Source organism: Suricata suricatta, chromosome 10, assembly GCF_006229205.1.
Source record: "Suricata suricatta isolate VVHF042 chromosome 10, meerkat_22Aug2017_6uvM2_HiC, whole genome shotgun sequence".
NCBI classification, from domain to species: Eukaryota; Metazoa; Chordata; class Mammalia; order Carnivora; family Herpestidae; genus Suricata; species Suricata suricatta.
In genome coordinates, this window is record NC_043709.1 from 71,426,586 (window position 1) to 71,449,553 (window position 22,968).

General features: G+C 37.3%; 1 protein-coding gene across 1 annotated transcript in view; it reads right to left on the reverse strand.

The window, feature by feature from the left end:
• Window positions 1–9,877: 9,877 nt before the first annotated feature.
• CNTN1 (contactin 1) overlaps window positions 9,878–22,968 on the reverse strand; it is a 351,259-nt gene continuing 338,168 nt past the window's right edge. Inside the window, exon 25 of the mRNA XM_029953985.1 lies at window positions 9,878–12,171. Coding sequence (XP_029809845.1) covers window positions 12,095–12,171 — 77 coding nt within the window. The 3' untranslated portion in view covers window positions 9,878–12,094. The remainder of the gene's footprint in view (window positions 12,172–22,968) is intronic.

The following is a 22,968-nucleotide window of genomic DNA, read 5'->3' on the forward strand; positions in this document are numbered from 1 at the left end:
TGTAATCCAAATTTACATTTGTAAATGTTACTTTACATGACAAAGACTTTACAGATGTAGTTAAGGATTTTAAATTGGGGAAATTACCCTGGATTATTAGAGTGGGACCTTGATACAATCACACGTGTCCTTATAAAACAGAGGCAGAAGGAGATTTGACTACACACAGAAGAGGGAAATGTGATGTGACCATGGAGGCAGAGACTGAGATGATACGGACAAAAGCCCAGGAACACGATCAGCTACTAAAAACTGGAAAGGCAAGGAACAAGTAAGTCTCTCTTAGAGCTTCCAGAGAGTGGATAGCCCTGGCAGCACCATGATTTCAGGTCCATGATACTGAACTCTGGCCTCTAGAACTGTGAGAGAATCAATTTCTAGTCCTTTAAGCCCCCAGACTTGTGGCAATTTGTTATAGCAGCTGCAGAAAGCTAATATAGCTATCAAAGGGAATGACATTATTTTCTAAAGCAATATCAATTTTACCACCTAAGAGATTATGCACTGGAGAATATATAATGAGCTACAATATTATATGTGGTCTATAATTGTTCATTTCCTGCATACTACTGGTTGTGGAAGAAGATAACAGAAATTTACCATGTAAGCTCAAAGAGATGTCATTTATTTTCATATCTATTGTAAAGCTTTTGAATCAGCTTCTCAGAGATAATGACTTTAAGTACAATCCAATCAAACCAAATCTGGTAGACTCTTTAAATAATTAACAAAAATATATTTTAATTGTTTTAAAGGGGCCTAAATTACAATATTCAAGTATGTCACCAGGTGCCTTTCAGCTCATGAGAAATATGTGGTTTCCCAACAGGTGTTGGTAAGGACATGGAGAAAGGGGATCTCTTTCCACTGTTGGGGGGGAGACAAACTGGTGCAGCCACTCTGGGAAACAGTACGGAGGTTCCTCAAGAAACTAGAATACCCAGCAATTGCACTACTACGTATCTATCCAAAGGATACAAACATGCTGATCGAAGGGAAACATGCACCCCAATGTTTATAGCAAATGTGTACACACACACACACACACACACACACACACACACATACTGAAATACTACTCAGTGATCAAAAATGAAATCTTGCCATTTGCAACAATGTAGCTGGAACTATCGTGTAATATGCTAATTAAAATAAGAGAAAGACAAATATATGATTTCCCTCATATGTGGAATCTGAGAAACACAACAGATGAAAATAGGGGAAGAGAAGGAAAAATAAGATGAAAACAAGGAGGCAAACCACAAGCGACTCTCAAATACTGAGAACAAACTGAGGGTTGGTGGAGGGGAGGTGGGTGGAGCAATGGGCTAAACTGGTGATCAGCATTAAGGAGGGCAATTGTTGGGATGAGCACTGGGTGTTATACGTAAGTGATGAATCACTGGGTTCTACTTCTGAAACCAATATTACATTGTATATTAACTAGAATTTGAATAATTTTTTTAAAGTACAGTATATGATTTCCATTACTTACCTCCCTCCCCTCCTCTTGATTGGGAAAAATCTGTTGTAAACTGGCCCACAGGACTGATAGGGAAATTCCCATCCCCTACCGAAGACTCCCCTTCTGGGTTCTTCTTCTGACCCAGCTGGCTGTGCCTGTTCCAAATTACTACTAATGTGGAATGCGGAAGTAACCAACTCCAAGTTGTCTCCTCTGCTTAGGCCCTGGGGGCTCAGATCTCTGGAGAGTGATCTCCTCTGAGCCCGCTGGTGTAAAATTAACCTCCTGTCTTCTAAGATCTCCGAGTGCCTGCTTGGTTCTTTCGCGGGGTGATCCAGACCAGGTTCCGTAACACAATGATTTTATGTATCTACTTCTTCATAAGCCAGAATAGTCGAATCTTACATCTTTTAAAATTTCTTGTATAAATAGCAATTGCAGGATTTTATGCAGTTTCGTTTTTTTTTTAAGTGGCTGTATACTTAAATAGCATATTTGCAATTATAAACACCCCAAAGGAACTTTCCAGAACCCTAAATTCTTTAGAAGTATTATCAGGAGACTCTGGTAAATAAATGAAAGCAATCAGAGGAATGATGAGAAGACGACATTTTCCATAGCAGATTCTAAAGAATGGATAAAAAGGATTAGCGGCTCAGGAACCCAGAGGATCTGATGCAGCAGGCAGATGGGTCAGGCTGCAGATGGGGGAGTTTGTTGCTGTCCTGAGGATAGAAGTCTGAAAGCTCTTTGAGTCTGGGTTTGTCCACCCACGTGGCATTTTATCCCTCTCTAGCATGGCCACCGAAACTGGTTTTCTGAATGCGGACAACAGACCATGTCACGGGAAGAAAAGGAGACCTAACCGAGCGGGTTTTGCTTGTCTTGAAGAGTCATCCCTGGTACAAACATTGTTAGATTAATTTGAAGTTTAAAAAAAGAAAGTAAAAGAAGAGAAAGGAAGAAAAAAACGCAAAAGAAGAAAACCACACAGGTTCTTAGTAAGAAAATATTTAAGGGACTTGGAAAGGTCACATTCTTTATTTGATCAGTAACGAACCAAGATTTGTGTATAGTTCTGCAGTCGCCTAAAGGGACCATTTCCCAGGGTAAGGAGTACTTGATTATGCTAAATAAACAGAACAATAAATTCATTGTAAAGTCCTGGGGATAGGTTCTTTGTGGGGGCGGGGGTGGCAATAAGAAAGACCAGAATGATTTTTTTTTCAGAGACTGGGATAATAAAAACAGTATTATAAAAATATGGTGTATTTTTCTTTCATTCTGCAATTGAAGCACAAAAGAACCTAGTTTGTCAGAACTTAGCACACAGCTGTTAAGATCAAAACCATATTTAGGGTGAGATGGAAATACTCTTTATATGATATGTGTTTCTATTACACTAAACAGGACTTAACCCCATAGGAACCATGTAGCTAACTCAACATCACTAGATCTGACATTCAAATTTATGGTTTAAGACTCCTAGTAAATTGGGTTTTTTCAAAGAACTACTGATTTCCCAAGATTTTTCAAATAGTAAAATCTTCCCCAAACTGAATTGCTTGGAATATTCCATTATACACTAGATTAGCCATTTCTAAAATATACATTCAATAATAGAATAATTTTTAAAAATAGGCATTTCCACTCAAATCAGAGAAAGTCATGTATATGCAGAACGGATAGTGTCTCATATGCCAAACATGCCAGTCAGTAAATCTTTTTTGAGAACTGATTTGCCTCCGTTAGCAGTGTAAACAATCTCTGGAAACTGAAACTGTTTATGTTAGAAATCAGCTTCTTTCCTGTCCTGAGGAGTATAGCTGAATTGAATAGACTATAACTGTGTCTATAATATTTATAAATGTCACAAAATCTAAGTTTTCAAATTTTGCTTTCTATTTTTCATTAGACCCCTTTTAATCATTTTATTCTTTCTCCTGTATGACAGGCAATTTGGACTGTTACCCAGCGCCTTCTACTACCTTTCAAAGGCTTCCTGTCATCACTGCTCATGCTCTAAGTATGACCATTTCCTAAGTAACCCCTTAACTCCAGCCAAAGAAGATTGTCTTTATATTTCTTCAATGCTGTAAACCTCTCAAATTATGTTGAATTAGGGTATGAAATATATAGTACATAGCATAATACTTGTCTTTAACTCTAACTCTCTCTCTCAAGACCTTTTTTTTTTTTTTTCAGGCTTCATCCCCAGTGCAGAGACCAATGCAGGGCTTGAACTCATGACCCTGAGATCAAGACCTGAGATCAAGGGTCAGGCACTTAACCAACTGAGCCACCCAGGTGCCCCCTTGCCTCTTAACTCTTAATCCACTATTTCTCAATTTGAGTCTGTTCAAAGAATCTGCATCTTACACATTCTGAGAATTCTCAAGGACAATTTCAAACTTTTGATCGTTTGATGATTATCTTTGGATGCTGTCTTAAAAAATAATGTAAGCATGTTCTGATCTTATGAATGACCACTGAAGAGCTTCATCTTACTTATCGTTTCAGTCCTGGAGTTTGTATGTACATTTGTATCGGTGCCAAGGAGCGCTATTTTCTTGTCTCTGGCGAATAAAAAATAGACATGCTCTTAATGGTAAATGATGAGTGTACACTAAGTGATGCCCAGATGTCAGCACCACTTACCAAAAGGTTTCATAGTAATTAGGATTGAGATATGATAGGAGAATTCATTCATCTGGTACAGGACTGCAAACAGCAAATTAATTTCAGCAAAACAACATCCATGATCACGTGAAATCAAGGATTCATTTCAAGATTGGTAGCATGTAGCTTTGTCTAATTTTTATACAAGAAATTTATAACTAATTTTATGTTGAAAATATTTAGGTACATTTTAATAATAATTATAGTCAACCTGGAACATTTGTGATATTTGCTTGATTTATTTTATTTCGGCTGTGCTTTCCTGGAGTTTAAGGGACAAAGGCTAAGAGAGATAAGAATATAAAAATCTGAAATCTGCCTGACAGATGGTTTTTCTGGCAATTCTCAAATCACTTGGTACCAGCAATTGTCTTCCCAATATCTAAACCTGGAAATGATAAACTTGTAAGCAGTTAAATCAGTCAGCATTTTTGAACATGGTGGATTAAGTGAGGAGAGAAAGGTTTATTTATCTTATCAGAAAATATCTATATAACCATGTTCTCAAAAAGGGTCTGAAGTCTCATCATTTATAAATCACAAAAAATTAGAAAAACTTTTGAACAATCTGATTTATTTCTGTTTTCTTAAGCAAATCATTGTTCTTATGAAGACACCTCAGACTTGTACCTTACTTCAGACTATCATGCACTTTGCTGTCCTCAAGATATTTTATTACTCTTTCTAGTCATAGGTACGAGCAATATAACCACAATATAAATACTGTTGTTATGAAAACCTAGTGCAAATATTTAAAAGCACTCAAAACTGTTTCTGAAGCCATTTGTAAATATTGGTTAATTTCTAAGAAAAATAGCTAAACTTGAAACCAGCAAATGATGCTTACCCATTTCCATTTCTTCTACTCACCATACCCAATCAAATCACACGTTCTCTTAATTGTGTCTATTAAATACCCTTAAAGTCTGTCCACTTTCTTTATTTTTCTCCACCACAAGAGGATTTCAGGCCACCACCCTTTCTCCCCTGGATTTTTTCTACTGCTCCCTCGCTGACTAGTCTCCCTCTTGCCAGACTACTGAAGGATGAGGGCAGAGTGCAGGCAGAGCCAGCTTGTCCTAAAGGCGCCACTGACAGGCTGTCTGACAGCTGGGAGCTGACTCCCAGGCACGTGAGGAAGCCCAGTTCATATGGTGACCCAGATGTGTGAGCAATTATTATTTATTATTAAGTGTTGTGGTTGTATTTCTGCAGCATTATTATGGCGATAAATACCCAATGTAGTTCACTTAAAAGGGTGTGGATGTCTTTAATACTTTTTTATGGCATGCCCCTTCCCATTGATTAATTGGAATGATTACCTATGTGGATAAATTTGTCCAATTAAGTTCTGAAATCCCTTGAAATTTGTACTATACTCAGATATACACATCATTCTTTTCTTAGAAATAATGAAAAAAGTGCAGGTCTACCTGATCAAGGAGGAACTAATTTTGGGTTGATTGGATGCTAAGCTCTGCTAGCTATAAACAGATAGGTGGGCATCCCCTGAACTACGAGTTTTAGTAGCCTTAAATGCAAAATGGCACTTATCTATTGAAAGCAATAGTAGGAGAGGAAACTTAAGATTTGTTGGGGATTTGTAACTCTATCATCCTTTTAAATTTGTATAAATTGTGTCGAACTTCAGGAAGATGCGGAGTGCAGATGCTTTTTCCCAGTGCAGTGCTCTCCCGTTAGTCGCGCCTGATAGCCCTTCTTCATTGCACGTGGTCCTGGTCCCCCATTTTTATCACGGTGTATTTGCCACCTTCTAGTGATCCGGAGGGTAGATGAGAGGCCCAAGATGACTGAATAAAATACACCAAACTTCTGGGATAATCTGAGTCATTAATGAGATTTGTTAAATGTCAGAAGGAGTCCCTAGTCCGTTTTGACCACTGACCTGGAGGACGTAAGCTGTCAGCCCCTGTGATTCCTGCCACGACATTAGTTTGCCTGAGAATGAAGCCTCTGCACAGACAGAAGCAGAGTCAACAGATAGAAAGACAGCGTTCCCTGGGAACATTATGTAAGGCCATTATCTGAGACAATAAATTCCCCTTTTCCCCCTTCTGTTTGAGTTGAGTGTCTATCACTTACGTTTGAAAGAATCCTCACTGAGGAGTGTTGTCCTCATTTTATGAAAGAGGAAACTTGCCCTCAAAATGTTGTACTACTTGTCCAAGGTCTCACAAGTGATAAGATAGAGTTAGAATATGATCACAGATCTAGCCAATGCCCATGATCCTTTCATAACTGTATTTTTTAAAAAGTCTAAAAAAATGTCCATACAGTAAAACTCATTTGCTGTAGAGTTGAGTTTTGACAAATGCGTAGATTTGGGTCACTGCTTTTAGTTCCCTTGTCTCTAAGGGTTACCTCAGGCTGTTCCTGCATAGTCAGACTCTCTCCCTATTCTTAATGCCTGGTCACTACTGACCTGTTCTCTGCCTCCAGAGTTTCACTTTTTCCAGAAGGTCATATAAATGGAATCACACAGCCTTTTGAATCTGGCTTCTCTTCACTGAATACAATGCATTTGAGATTCATCTACATTGTTGTATGTTATTAACATAAATGTTTTCTGAAAGTGTTCTTAAGGAGCATTTCAATCATATCTTGTCGTGTCTCTTCACTCACCCCACATTGGGGGCCACTTGTCCGGTCCCTTACCCCAGCCGGTGGGGCGGTAAATCTTTGTGGGTCCGTTCCTGAGGGAGGGAGAGAGAAATAGGGCAGGAGGGAGATGCAGGGAGTGAGGCAAGTCAAGCGTTTTCTGATCGAGCCCATTTATTGAAAAAGGAATCAAACCTTTATAGGGTTAGGGGCAGGAAACTGGCCCAGGTTGGTTGCCAGGTAACAGAGTCAAATGATTATTAGAGAAAGGGGAAACCGAAACTGAAACTCCGAACACAGCATCAAAGGAGGCGCCCAGACTTTTGTCCGCAATACTGGGCAGGGGAAGATTAGCGCTGCATAAACCCGAATGCAGTTTGATCTTTTGTTCCTTTTGGCTTTTCTCTTCTGGCCCAGTATGACTGTCTCTGAATCCTGGGCCAGGAAATGCACTCTCCTAGCCTCCAGATGTAAATCTGGTTTTTTGGTTGCTCCCTGGAGAGCGATATGTCCTTGCCTGAGGCGGCCAAAACTCCTCGGAGGCCCCCAACAGTATCTTCATTAGTGAGTGGAGCATATACAGGTTTTAAAATGGGGAAATGGAAGAACGTGGGGTTGCATAATGTCCTTCTAAGATTTATAGCCGCCTAGAATCTGTGACTCTGATCTTATTTGGAAATAGGGACTTTGTCATCAAGTTAAGATAAGGCCATACTAGATTAGGGTGGGCCCTAATCCAATGGTTGGGATCTTTATAAGAAGAGAAAAATCTGGACGCTAGGGTCCACAAGGAGAATACCAATTGAAAACAGAAGCAGGGATGGAGAGATGCAGCTGGAAGCCACAGAATACCCAAGACTGCCCACAACCACAAGAAACTAGGGGAGAGACACGGAACAGATTCTCTCAGAACTAACCTTGCTGGCACCTTGATTTCAGTTACAGCTTCCAGAACTGTGAGAAAATAGATTTCTGTTGTTTCATGTCATTCAATTTGTGGTCATTGGTTATGATAGCCCTAGGAAACTAATATAACTAAACTAATGAGATATGTTCAGCACTATTTTCAACCAAAGCAAAGGGGCCTGAGGAGACAGGATAGGTGAAGACCAAGTTCCTTCACCTCACAATTTTGCCTTAGGATGAACTTGATTGAATTCTACAGCCAAATTAGTAATAGCATCATGAGCACTGTTATGTATTACACCAAATATCAAATTTATTATTAGAAACTAAAAGTGAAACCTGCTTTTAAGTTATAATAAAAATGTTAGAAACCTAATACTGGCTTCCCATCCACTAATTTTAAAGTCAACTCATCCAAATCCACTGTTTCTATTCTGGAAAAAGAGCTCAAGTTAGGGAGGGGAACCTTTCATCAATCTTTTTATTAACAACCTTCAGAAGATTATAGACTCAGGAAATTAAGTATTAAAGTTTAATTAAGTTACCAAGTCACAGGAAAAAAAAAAAAAAAGGAAAGAAAAGAGTAAAAGAAATCCACATTCCTTGAGAGAAAAAATCTTCTGAAGCGTATTTCTGTCATCTGCTTGGATTTTAGAAACAAGTTGAGGTATTTTTATTAGACAAGTAAAAACATTTTGACACTTAGGATATGAAACTAAAAGGTAAAAATGGTCATCAGTTTGCATTTCAGACAAACTATGAAAATGGATTTTTTTGCTTAAGAGATTCTTAAATTATGTAGACATGATGTTGATCTTGTTGGTTCAGTTAAAAATATCAGTTACTCTAGCTTATAGTAATCATACAAATTTTTGATTCTCAAATCTGGCTCCCTACCAGACACTCGAACAACCTAAAAAGATACCACTTCCTTACCCTCACTTTCCAAACTATGCTTTGGTAAAGTCTGGACTGGGGCCCAGAGACTCTGTTTTATTTTTTCAAATTCTCCAGGTGATCCTAATGGGCAACCAGGTTTGAGAACCACAACATGGGAAGCACTCTCATGGAAAGAAGCTTTGATCTCCCAAAGTCTGGGGAATTAGAGCCAGGGTCAATCCAAGGTCAAATACTAAAAGCAAAATATTAGAAGGGAAGTAATCTAATACTTAGGGTCAAGAAACAGAGGCAGGGTCTGAAAGAGAAACCAGGACCCAGCGTGGAAGCAAGTTTCATGAAACAGGAAGGGAGGTCAGGATGCCAATGAGAAATCACAGTCAGAACACAGAAGACTGTAAGGCAGAACACGGGGAGCCCTGGGATTCAGAACTTTGGGTTAGTCTAAATCAGGATTCAGAGAAACTTTACCTGGACTAGACTCCTGTCTGTAGAGACATGTTTTTATGTAAATTCCTCTATTAGAATTTCAGTTCATTCAGGGTTGAATTAGCCTTTTTTTTCTTTTTTTTTAGCTTTTAGCAGCTTGCTTTAGTGTCTAGCATTAGCTTGAGTGATATTCAGTGAAACCCCCAAAATTGAAGTTATTTACCAGATGGTCTTATGTCAGTGTAATAATTCCTGTGTGTTAGTGTGTATATGCAAGCCTATGTGTATGTGTGTGTGTGTGTGTGTGTGTGTGTGTGTGTCTTTACATCTCTGTGTGTATATTTTTTGTAGAGCCTTCAAACAATTAACTGTTACTTATGAAGTAATTATTTATTACATGCTCTTGAACTCATAATAAAAACCTTCTAGGGATACCTGGGTGGCTCCGTTGGTTAAGAATCCAACTCTTGATTTCATCTCGGCTCAGGTCATGGTCTCATGGTTCATGGGTTCCAGCCCTGCATCAGGGTGCACACCAACAGCACAGGGCCTGCTTGAGATTCTCTCTTTCTCTCCCTCTCTCTTTCTGCCCCTCCCATGCACATTCTCTCTCAAAATAAATAAATGAACTTTAAAAAAAAGAAAGAAGACCTTCTAAAAATGAACTGTATGTAAATTGAAAGGACAGTTGTTATTTTTTGGGTAACAGTAAGACATTTATTTCTTTATAATTTGTTTTCATTCATAAAAAGGACAAAGCACAGTCCTATACTACTCCATTGAAAAAAATGATAAAAAATAACTAAAAAAATCAATTCAATATTTATCAGTATCAAATAAAACTACTATCACCTTTCCTGAAATACAAAGAAACAACAGATATCTCTATATCTATATAAAGTTTAATTAAGAATCTTGCGTCTTAAGCAGATGATACATTAGTTAGTTTGACAACAGTTTAAAACTGATCCCAGTCAAATTTGTACAATTGTATGAGGAAATGAAAAGCTTGAGTTACCAGTGTATGAGAGATTTTAATCGACCTTATCTCTGTCACAAATTTAAAACGAAACAACCTCCAAAGTCTGTTTTCGTCTTACCTTTCAGAACCATTTCATGCAAAATCTAACCAGCTTTGCTCTTTATTGCAATACATTAAAAAATAAAAGGCAAGCATGCATTTGGCAAAAGATTTCATTGTTGTCGATTATATAAAAATGCCCAACATGGGTCACATTGCAAAAGGAAAACCCCAAAGTGTAACAATGAAAACACAAACATTTGTACAGAAGGCTTACACAGTATTGTTTCTCTAAAGTATGAAGAGATTTTGTTTCTTTTTCAAATAATTATGTATTTTATGAAACCTGGTAATGATTTTAAGACTGTTGACATACTTCCACTGGGAAATCATCCATTTCACTTATTATTAAAAAGTTTCATTTTATAACAAAGAGTTGAATGTAAACTAATGAAATATTCATTGATATTTTCATAATGAAAACTCTAAACATTTACACATAGATATATAGTACAAAAATTATACAAATTAAAGAAAAGGGGGTAAAGTAGTAATAGTTCTATTTTGCTTCCTGTAAATATTTTTTGTATGAACCTATAAGGTATCCTTTCTAAAAAGATAAACTCTATCTCTAATTAGCTAGCAAGGTTGTGCTAATAAAATAGGATTATTACCTCCTGAATCATCAGACATTGCACTTTTTCATGAGCCAGCTAATCCTTTATTATTCCATTTCTTTCACATCCACACTCAAACACATTTCCTTGCACACCATGGAGAATGAAGAAATGTGCATTTTCCTTTTTACAACTTATGAAAACCTAAAGCACCAACATTTTGGAGATACCATTGGACAAACACATTATTTGTCTCCTCCTGGCCTTCCAGATTGCATACTTTCAAAATATCATTAGTAACATATTGATTTGGTATTTTTAGCCAGTTTTCAGTATTGCATTGAAGCGGGAAATGAGTTTAACAGTAAATTTTAAAAAATAAGGTATACTGTAGATTTTTCAACCTATAGGTGATTTCTTGATACTTTTGATAAAGAAAGATTTTACTTAGAAATGGACCACAAAAACAAAGATACTAGAATATTATTAGATCACACTTATACTCACTTAACTGTCATTTTTTTTCTAGCTGTGTAAAGACTGTCACATCTCACTTAAAAAACGGAAGCACTCTACTTTTCAAAATTCATTATTCCATGTATGAATAAATACAGCAATATGATGATACTCTAGAGAAGAGCTGGGATTTTTGAGGTTTGAAACTGATGATGAGAAAAGCATAAAAGAACTTCAGAATATAAAATAAAAGTAAAAAAAATCTTCACATGGTATGGTTAACTTTACCACTGACAAGCTAACATAAAAGTATTATGGATCTGAAAATCAAGCATTTAGAAAATTTCTTACTTCCAAAATAAGAATACTGATAACACATTCTAGAATTTGTTTTTCAATATTCAGAATCTTTCAACTCATTCAGTAAAATGAGTTGGTCATGGATTTATGTCAAAATGTTTGTTATACTCTATTTTTTTTCAATAAAATTCAAAATGTCATGAATGATAGGGGCCATTCGAAAATATGCAGGACCCAAAACAGAGAATAATACAAGAGACTGTTTTACTCTTACATTTACCACATACGATCAACATTTCAACCTCTATTATATTTCACAACTTGTTATTAAATTTAAAGCACCTGTGTATGGTGATTTTACTTCTCACTCTACAGCCTATAGTATTGAATTGAACACTGTAATTTGTCCCATTGGATTAAATCATGCAACTGTCACAGAATCAGGTTAAGTGGTTTATAAGGCATATTGGAACGAGTTAAAAATTATTTTATATCCATTTAAAAGTTTATTCTTTTGGATGAAGGGGTTCCTGAATGCCTCAGTCATAACGTGGGTTGTAAATCAGTTGGAGAGTTTGTTAAAGTGTCATTTATTTGGCTTAGGGTGGAGCCACAGAAATTGGAAGGAATCATATTCATCATAGGGATGAAGGTGTCCTCTGTGTCCTCTAAGCTGGGCGGGGAACAGCAGCTGTCACACCACACTCAGAATTCCAAGTAGACAAGGAGGCCAAGGGCAGGCAGCAGTAAGCCAAGAAGACTTGGTGATAGGGTGGACACACCTGTGAAATAAACCAAAAAGTGCATATCACTTCATTGACAATGGCACCATCTCTCACCTACCCCGCTTTGGGGAAGTCCAGATTGTGCAGGCTTGAAAAACAAATGGTTCCTTTAAAAAATTATTTTTCTTAAGTAATAGAAAAACCCCCACATTTGATCAAGAACTTTGTGTGTGAGAGCATGTGACCTTCTACAACATGTTCCTATAAAGCATTTATAATAAGATCACAAATGCTTAGGTTTTCCCTATGATCCAGCTGTCCCAAATTCCTGCCAGAAGGTAATAAGTGAAGAAACATATGTAAATAAGCAAACAAACACATGAAAAAACAGTATAAGCTGTTAACGAATAAGAGAAACAGATGTACTAAAAATACTAATAATGTTACCTGGTATAAAAACATCATGCGTATACAGGATAGATTTTGCATAATTTCATATCCCAGTGGTTCTAAGGCCTTTAGGTGCTCCTACACAAATGATTTGAGGAGTATATTCTTGATAATAGTAAATGACCTATTCAAATTTTTATCTAAGGAAAAATTGCTCTGAGATATTATATTATGAATTAAAAATAAAAACGATGTAGTGTACTCTGGACTTGAATTACAGCTTGGGCTAATCATTACATCTAGAAAAGCTCCTCCTGTCATCAAGTTTATGGGTGCAGGTCTTCTTAAAAATTGGAATTCTTGAGAAAAGGCTAAAAAAATGGGACCAAGAGGGCATACTCTTCCCTTCCACTCCCCACATCTATTAGGCACTATCTTCAATGAACACACTGCTGGAATGAAAGCTGAGCTATAAACTACAGTGAACAGCTCATAAATATAATACATTTGTACAAGTTAAACAAGTTATTTTGAAACCTTAAAGAATTATTATCTACCATATTAACAGTGGCCTCAAACAGCCCTTTCTTTGGAATATTCCTCTTATATTAGGAAGAGTCAGGGTATTTATCTTGACTCTCTGGTCATTAAAAGTACATTCACATTCCCCACAGTATGGAAGATGATTTTGTCTATCTACATGGAGGTATTCCATTAGTGCCCTATTAGTAGCGTTGAGTACTGCATAGAAAACGTGAGAAGTATTATTAGACATAGGTAAAAAAAAAAAATAAGCAGGATGGTGAGGGTCAAAAGTGTGGGCAAAAAAGAAGGGCAATATAAGTAGTCACTTATAGCCCATTAGCGTCAACGCTGCATAATATTATCAATAGCAATGATAACACTAACAGCGAACTATGAACGCTGCTTACTGCTCTACAGCCAAGAGACAGACACTAATGCTGGCCGTTTATATATATTATGACATTAACACAACAGCCTGTGATAGTAGGTCTTAGGTAACTCAGAGTCAGGTAAAATGACTTGCTCAAAGTCAACTGCCAGTAGAGGGCAGAGCCAGGATTCCATCTCAATTGGGGCCAGGCCCCAAAGGCCATATTCTGTCTTTCTGCCACTTTCTACAGATAGCTTTGCAAAAGGATCAGTTCTAGAAATGCGTTAGGACACGGCCCTCCACACTTAAAAAGGCACAGAAGAAAAATTATATGAGACATATGAGAAAGCACAGAACCTAGGTTGTCAAAGAGTCTTTGTTTTCATGTAGTATTTTTTCATTTTCTTTTTCTACATAGATATTTAAAAAATATGCCACAGTCCACATTGTTACTTTATTCTGATAAGGTGACCAACAGTAAACCTCAATCACACAGAAAAACATGAGTTTTCAATGTTTGACCTAAGTTAAATGATCTGTTCTTGTCTGAGAATGAGCTCAGGGTCTTTCTGCAGGACTCTGTCCTTTGACCACAAATTGCATCAGTGATGGGTCCACGTTCATGTACTTGCCTAAATGTGTGGGTTGGCTCATATAAACTGTGGCTGTAGAAAGATGTTTAGTCAGTTGTGGATGCCATTTTGAAATTTTGGTGTTAGTATGAAAACCAAACACAATTTCATAATTTGTGGCTTCAACATCAGGATATTTGATTTATTTTAAATAAACTCTTCATGTTTATGTGTGTTATATTTTATTTCTCTAATGGTCCAAGCTTATGTAATTGTGGTCTTCATCTTCAATTCTCTCCCACATTCCAAGCACAAATTAGAGACCTGACTGAATTACTATTTAAAGGGCATGTTAAATGTGGGATCCCCATATTCTTGAAGAGTTTTCAATATGTCTTGGTTTTATATCTAACAAAATGGATATCAAAATAATGCTATCAAGCTTAATGCCAGTAATTATATGGTAAGTAGTAAACATATACTTTGCTTTCATATATATACTGAATGTCAAACATGAACAAATCATCAATCCTGAGAATCATTTTTCCCTATCAGAACAAAAGCAAAACCAATTTAGAGTACTGTATCTTTTCCACTGGATTTTCTTGATTTTTTTTTTTATCTAACTTGCCCTGATTTATTATTTCTTTCAGGAAGGACTCTTGTTGGAGGGAGTTATATACTGAGAAGGGAAATTCTAATTAAAAGTTAAGCAGTGCTTAACAATCTTTGTAAGTTTTATGATAAGGAGAAACCATTCTAGTCAGTTTTTAATACAAATCTATTTTATGTTTTTCCATTTATTTATTTATTTTGAGAGAGTGAGAGCAGGAGAGGGGCAAAAAGAGGGAGAGAGAGAATCCTTAGCAGGCTCCACACTGTCAATCCAGAGCCCGATGGGGGGCTTGAACTCATGAACTGTGAGATCATGACCTGAACTAAAATCAAGAGTCATATGTTTAACTGATTGAGCTGCCCAGGCGCCCCACAGATCTCATTTCTGATGAAAATTTGGACACCATGGTCCAATCCAAATTGCTACTGCTTAGTTAGCTCTGGTGCACGATGCCATTGGGATGGAGAAATTTCTTCTTGTGGTGTCATTTCTTGTGTTCAAAACTGTGAATATTTCTAGATTACAAAACAACTTCAGGACAAAGAATAAACTCAAATCGTGTTTTCCGCTGTGTTGACTAACACCAAGTGCAGCATATAGTAAGTATGTGACCCATGTTATAATATAAATAATTCTTCCAGCTAGAAGTCCTGAACTTTTTCTGACTAAGAGTAGAAGTTGGGAGAGGAAGCAAAAGGGTTGAAAAATGGGGTTTAAGAAAGAAGACGAAGGAAACCACTGTGATCTGTAGAGGAACCCTTGGTATTCCCTAACATTTTATATTTTTTTATTGCACAATCTCTCTAGCTTTTAGGGATCTGGGGGAAGGAAAGGGGTTATCCATTCCCGTTAATGCTTTTCTTCCATCAGAGAGAGGATATTAAAAAAAAAAAATCTAAAAGGCATTTATTGTGACACCTGGATGACTAGAAGAGGATGTGACTCTTGATCTTGGGTGGTAGGTTCAAACCCCCCATTGTGGGTACAGATTACTTAAAAATAAAATTATTAAAAAATAAACCCATCTATCTATTTTACTGCTTGGTCAAGGAATCCTCCAATTTGCCTTGTTAGAATATTACTTTGGATTCTTTTAGTCTTATAATTGGCCAAGACTTAGAGAAGAATGTTTTAGATAAGATGCTTGATTCCCCACTGCCTAGAGGCATGTTTAATATACATTCAATATATTAAGTACATTTCAGTGGGTGTTTGCTGTTGAAATTTGTTGAGTTAACAGAACTCTTGTTGGGATAGCAGCAAGCTTAGAGAACTGAAAGAGTAGAAATCTGGGACTGAGAGTGAAAATCAACTCAGACGGAAAAAGAACAAAGTCACATGACTTTATTCAGGTTAGTGTGAAAGTCACAGAAAATGCCAACTGTAAGCTTAACTGGAGATACTTCCAAAGTCAAGCCACAGCTATGAAATTCCTTCATCGAGTGGCTAGTGCTGTATTACCAATGATGCTTCAGGTCTGCTTTATTCCATCTATTACTGGCAATACTCAAGTTGCTCAACCACCCTCTGTTCATGACAGCCCCCAACCCTAGTTAATCTCTGCTTCTCCTATCCCCACTTGGGAAACAGCAGGTCCAGAACTGATGGCTACTTCCCTTACACGCTGCTCTGAATTCTTCAGCAGGAACTCAAACCTTATGTAAGAAGCTTCTCCATCTCATTTGAGTCATGTTCCATGACTGCTCTGGCTTCTTTCTTTGCTACATTCAGTCTGGCTACATGTCAGACTACGGTTTGTGCCTGGTCTTCAGCTGTTTAGGTTTTCACAGAATGAAGAGGCAAACATGAGGATCAGTAAGGAGGTCACTGTCCTGGTAGGAGCTATAAGGGTGTATTGGCAATAGTAGCATGTAGCAGATAAGAGTAACTTTGCTTTCTTTGCCTGGGGCGTGGCAAAGAAAGCAAAGTCCAAATCCTGCCTCTGCCTTTTATTGGCTAGGTAACCTTCAGTGTGTGGCCTCATCTTTTTATGCCTTAGTTCCTTCAGCTATAAAATGAGGATAATAATATGTCTCATGGCTTTATTGTGAGAATTGAAAAGATGCCTATTAATCGTTCTTATATATATTTTGCAAGCAATCTTTAGAAGCAATCATATGTGGGAATCCATGACTGAACTAAGAGGAAAAGGGATGCTTCATTCAAAGATGTGCCTGGAGCAGGAGACGACAGACCTTCGCCTCCTCCACGGCCATGCTGGTACCTGTACTCCACAAGCCCATCACTCCACACGACATGTGCAGATCTGCTGATCACAGTTTGAAAACAGCTGCCTTATGTAAAGCACTTCAGAAAATGCATGGCTAATAGAAAATTCCTGTAAATTGTAGTAATTCATACTACATTTGATGCAGTTTATTTCCTTTTAAAAAAATGTTTATTTAATTTGAGAGAGTGTACATGCATGTGCACAAGCTGGGGAGGGGCAGACAGAGATGAGGACAGAGGATCCAAAGCAAGCTCCATGCTGACAGCAGAGAGCCTGATGCAGGGCTCAAACTCAGCCAAAGTTGGACGCTTAACCCTTGATGTTGTTTATTTCTTGCTATAGATTTCTCACACTATAATTTTTGAAAAGTAGATGGGTGAAAAGCAAAGAAAAATAATTAAGGCAGGTTTCCCCTTCATACAACCTACATTTGAGACATACATGTCTACTTCCTGTTCAATGTGTCCAATCATACACATGTCCTTTTAGAGCACAGATATTCCTAGAATAGTCCACCTATCAAGACTGGGCATATTGAACTTTACTGTAATGCTCTAGCTCAAGTCTTATCTCCTCTGTGGCATCACAGTTGGGATCTTTGATTTCTGGTAACAGGAACCCAACTAAAGAGCCAATGTTACATTGCTTTGGGACACGTGGAGCCAGAGACTTCAACCTCTGTGTCTTCCATGTCTCCGACTCTCATCTCTTCTTCCTTTGCATATTGCCTCAGATTCTCAGACACACTTCTCCTCAAGACAGATAAGAGGTCTGAGCTAGCCATCATATATTCTCAAGAACAAAATGATATCTTTTTTACCTGAACTTCAGTGAGAAAACTGTCAAGGAAACGTTCTGATTTGCAGAGTCTGGATCAAACAGCCACTCCCAGACCAACCACTGTGGCTGAATGAGTGTATTTCTGTAATAGAACTATCTTGGAACATCTTCCCGTCCCTTTACTAATCACTGTGGCCAAGGAGACAAGGTGACTTAAGAAAATGTCAATCTTCATTCTGATCTCAGGAGGGGGTACTTTCCCCAGTGAAAGAGCTATGAGGATCAAAAAGCAAAGAGTTCTGAGAGAAAATGAGAGTACACTTCAACTAAAAAATACAAATGTCCACTGAGTCACCAAAAGTAACATATAATTGTCTTTATCTCCTAAATTTGTTGACTATGGTATGCTTTTTGTCAAGGAATATATCACAAGAATAATATTCTGCCCATAACTTTGGAAAATGTGTTTTGTGGTAAGTGGAAAAATATGTTTCAAGTAATTACTCACCTCTCTAATTTGCCTTCCTCAACTTTTACATATTTTTCCAATTGCTTGAGGCAAATCAAGATAAGAAAAGCAAGTGATCTATTTAGCTACTGAAGATTTAAGGACTAATTATTTCTGTAAACTAGTCACAGTAATGGAGCCATTTTCTTAATGAGTAAACATTGAAAGTCACTCAGGATGGGTACAGTGTTAGACACTATAAGCCTGGAGGCTACTTTTGGGGGGGGGGGTGGAGTACACAAGTATGTATGGTTATATTTACCCTAACATCTGGAATTTCAGCAGCAGTGATAACTACATAAAGAATGAGCTCAGAGACTTAATAAACTCCTATGGCTGGGTCTACAGCAGCATTTCTGACCTTATTTGTTTGTACAGGAAGACCTAGAAAGAGTTTGTCATTTTACAAATTCAATCAATCATAAGGCTTTAGTCTGGTTAAGAAGTGGAGAAGGGTTTATCTTTGGTTAGCCTACCCTACTGGAAATCCTCCATCTATCTTTTACTGATTATATGCCCTTCAGCAAACCATTTAATTTTATCTGTTTCTCTACTGGATTGTTGTATTAAGTTGGAAATGATACTTCTTTGCTTAAATTTTGTGGCATAAATAGGTGAAAATAAAGCTTAAAGTAGGATGAACAGTTTCTGACTTTGAGATACTTAAAGCTAACTTAAAATATGGGTGTGTTTTCTTGCAAAGACAATTAAGTCAAAACCTAGGCAATCCAATTTTCTTGCAGGACTGAACACCTGAGCAAAGTTTGCCATTGAGGCAAACCAAATTACTTTAATCTTTTACTTAAAAATTTAAAAATTTTCCTTGACCATTGCGAGTTTATGAACATTTTGGATTTGGTTGAGTCATTTCTGTAATTTCCATACTATCTTTGTCTCTTCTTTGCACCCTTTCTCTTACATGATTCCCCTGCCCTGCCAGACCCTGCTTCCACCAGCTTCTTCATCTCGTCTAAGTGATGTAAAAAATGAGAGTTTAGATTAGAGCTGACATATAAAACTGAAAAACTTATAAAGTAGGAAAGTTTTACTTGCCTGGAAACTGGAATAAAATTTGCAATAAAACGCCTACAATTCAGTGAGGTTAATGTTAAAATTGCCTTTAGGCCATATACCAAAATTATTTTTATAAATTGCCTAGTGCTTATTAAAAATTAAAGGAGGTTACTTTTTAGAAAGGTAGTTGGATTTGCTTCAAATAGGTCTCTAGGGGAAAATGCTGAGACAGGTTTCAATTTTAAATCAATTATTGTAAGCGTTAACTACCTGTCCTTGACAAAATGAAGTAATGGATATTTACTCAGTTGGTTTTCAAAGTTTCTGGGGGGAAAAAAAGCAAAAGAGAAACCAGAAATAAAATGAATTTGCTCTTTGATTTATAGCAGGTATTTTCCAAAATTTTTCATCATTTTTTTTCTTTAGATATGGAGTCTGTGTATATCAGCTTACTTATTTTCTTTTGATAATTTTGTCTCTGTATGTCTTTTTAAGATAGGAAAATACTAAACTATGTGGAGAAGGGAAAAAGACAGCCTAAGGACCACTTCCAGCTCTTTCAATAGCTAGTTGTATAACTTCAGGCAAAATAATATTTGGACTCAAGATGTGGCTCTGAGGCTGGTGTGATCTTTGGCTATTTTACTTGTCAAGGATGTGGATTTTCCTTCTGGCAAATGATAGGGTTCAATGTTATAAGTCCTAAGGTTCCTCCTATGGCCATGAGTCTATGATTCTAAGCAAGCCATAATGTATTTAAGAATATCAAGCATTGAGCCATCAAATTTGCAAACCTATTTGTTATATTTCCCCTCATTTATAATAATCAAAGTTGATATTAGTTTATAAATACACATTAAAAGTTTGATCATGTAAGTGATAGCGGCTTTGATGGGTTTTTTTCAAATTCACGAAACCCACTAATCTTTCTTTGGCAGGAGTACATGGCTTGCTGGCCGCTTATCTTGGCAATTGTATTCTTTCCTTACTGTTGACTCTGGCCCTTTCCATGTCAGAATGCTAGATTGCCAAAATGTATTTCCTCTTTGAGAAAGAAACGAGCATTTCCAATACGGCGATGACCAAGTATTTGCTGGGAAATGTAAAAGTAACTTCCCAACTGCCTATTGGCCAACAAAGAATATGCTCGAATAACCTACTTTGATAGAACTTTTGGGCAAGACAAGACTATAAGTAGGAGGACCTTTTAGATTAGTTTACCTACTCCTTTAGAAATGCAAGGTGGTGTTTTCACCAGAGCACAAGACTCCACATTAGAAAGAATTCTACTTGAGTATATTTGCTCTCAGTGCCCTTTGTGAATGTATTTGAATATGTTTGGTCTCACAAGGTACTTAAGTCTTCAGAACCTCCATTTCTTTATCTGTAAAATGAGGAATGTAATACATAACAGGGTGTTTGTGATAATTAAATGAAAAATAACTGCTAAAATTGTACGGTAAAAGTGGCCTGATAATTATAAATTTGACATATGAAATATAATTTGTGGATTAAAACAATTCTTATTTCACAAATTTTTCATAAGAATACACTGAGCCTGGGGTGAGACAGAAGAGCCCCAGACCTCAGTATTTGGGTTGCTTTCTACCAATGTGCAACGTACATGAGTTTATTTTTTTTCAACTTATGTGCATCTTTTACCAAATAACATTCAAATTCTTTATTTGTGATTACTTCACAAACAACCAGAGTCAACTTGTTAGACCTAGGCAGTTGGCTTTGGAAATAGCTATTAGAGGGGCAATGGGCTGGTTCAGCCAGTAGAACATGTGACTCATGATCTTAGGGTCATGGGTTCAAGCCTTACATTGGGCAAGGAGCCTACTTATAAATAAATAAATAAATAAATAAATAAATAAATAAATAAATAAAATGGAATGAATATATATATATAAAAAGTAAATAGCTGTCAGAACATTCTTACATGGGTAGTCCGGACTTTGTGGAATGAACTAAACTACCATAAGAATCAGTTTTTTCTCAATCTCAATTAAAGTTGGAGAGACTGGGGACTTTAAATGCCTATTCTATTTTTCCATACCTGTAAAAACAAATACAAAATTATCTCTTTCTCCTCCCTCACCTTCCTTTCCCCAGTCAGATTTTGAGACAAAAGGACAGTGAGTAGAGTCAGAAAGTTTACCCCTTGCCATGGCTAATGGTTCCCTCTTTAATGCTAGGCTTGAGCAACCACTGGAGCACATCAGTGACTAACACCTCCTGGACATTTTCAGGAACTATAGGTATGTAGCTCCTGAATACACAGACGCATTGGGCTTGCTTACAGCTGAAGGAAGACTGTCACCTGCACTTCCCCCACTGACACACTTGCTTGGTCTATAGCTTTGCCTCTTTATGCTTTTGGGAGACCAGCTAGTGTTTTGCTTTGTTGACAATAAAGAGTAAGAGCAAAATCTATTGGTATGACAGTCAATTTTCACGAAACTCATAATTATATCTAATCAAAAGAAATCCCAACTGAGGTTAACAGGCAGATATGTCTTCCCACAAAGCCCAGAGTTCTTCTCAGTAGTTCTTTTTTTAAATTTTTTAAATTTATTTTTTAATGTTTAATTTTAGAGGGAGAGTGCAGAATCAGAAAGAGAGCTGGAGGGAAGGGGGTAGGGAGGGAGGGAGGCGGGTGGGAGGGAGATAGGGAGAGGGAGAGGGAGACAGAGAGAGACAGAGAGAGAGAGAGAGAGAAAAAGAGAGAGAGAGAGAGAGAAAAAGAGAGAGAGAGAGAGAGAGAGAGAGAGAATCTTAAGCAGGTTCCATGCTCAGTGCAGAGCCTGATGAGGGGCTCATTCCCACAACCCTGCGATCATGACCAGAGCTGAAATCAAGAGTTGGAGGCTCATTTGAACCACCCAGGTGTCCCCTCAGTTCTTATTTTATATAAACTTCGGTAAATGATCTTTTGCTGTTTTTAATGGCCATGTTTAATGTCAGGGTGGCACACGCCGTTTGTTTTTATGTGAGACAATGGAATTCAAAAAGTTGATCATGTGGCGGGATGTCATGAGTGTTCTACTTTCTATAGGCATCCCTGAAATTGTAGGAGATATGACATATTTATAGGAGACACACATTTACGTCCATATTGTTAATACCAGTATTTGTGGGACACATCATTCCCCAGTCATAGGAAAGGATAGGTGCAAAGTTATTTAAACTTTGCTTAGAATAAGCAGAATCTTCAAAAAGAGAGCTGTGAAGATAACACAAGACAGTCTTTGTCAATTGGTGCTATGAGCTCCAAATCGAGAGTTGTATCTAGTTTCATGTGGCTCTTCTGTGGGACCCTAACTAGTAGTAGTCACTCAAGTGAGTATCCTGCCTGAGGGTAATTTCCATGTCTCATGCCTGGTTGTATTAAAGTATAGATGCAGATTAATTTCTATTTAAATTTTACTCTGCTTTTCTTTTTAAATAGAATCTTCATCTAACAATGAGGAAATCTCCAATATTTAAATATACAGAAATGCTGATGCATAGGAGCACATGTACCCCAATGTTCATAGCAGCACTGTCAACAATAGCCAAAACATGGAAAAAGCCTAAATGTCCATCACCTGATGAGTGGATCAGGAAGATGTGGTATATATTCACGATGGAGTACTACATGGCAATGAGAGGGAATGACATATGGCCACTTGTAGGAAAGTGGATGGACCTTGAGGGTGTCATGCTGAGCGAAGTAAGCCAGGCAGAGAAGGACAGAAACCATATGTTTGCACTCATAGGTCTAACAGGAAACATTCAGAATGATCTAGCTTCAAGAATAACAAGCAGTTAGTAGTGCTTAAGAAGAAATGATTCAGTATCTAA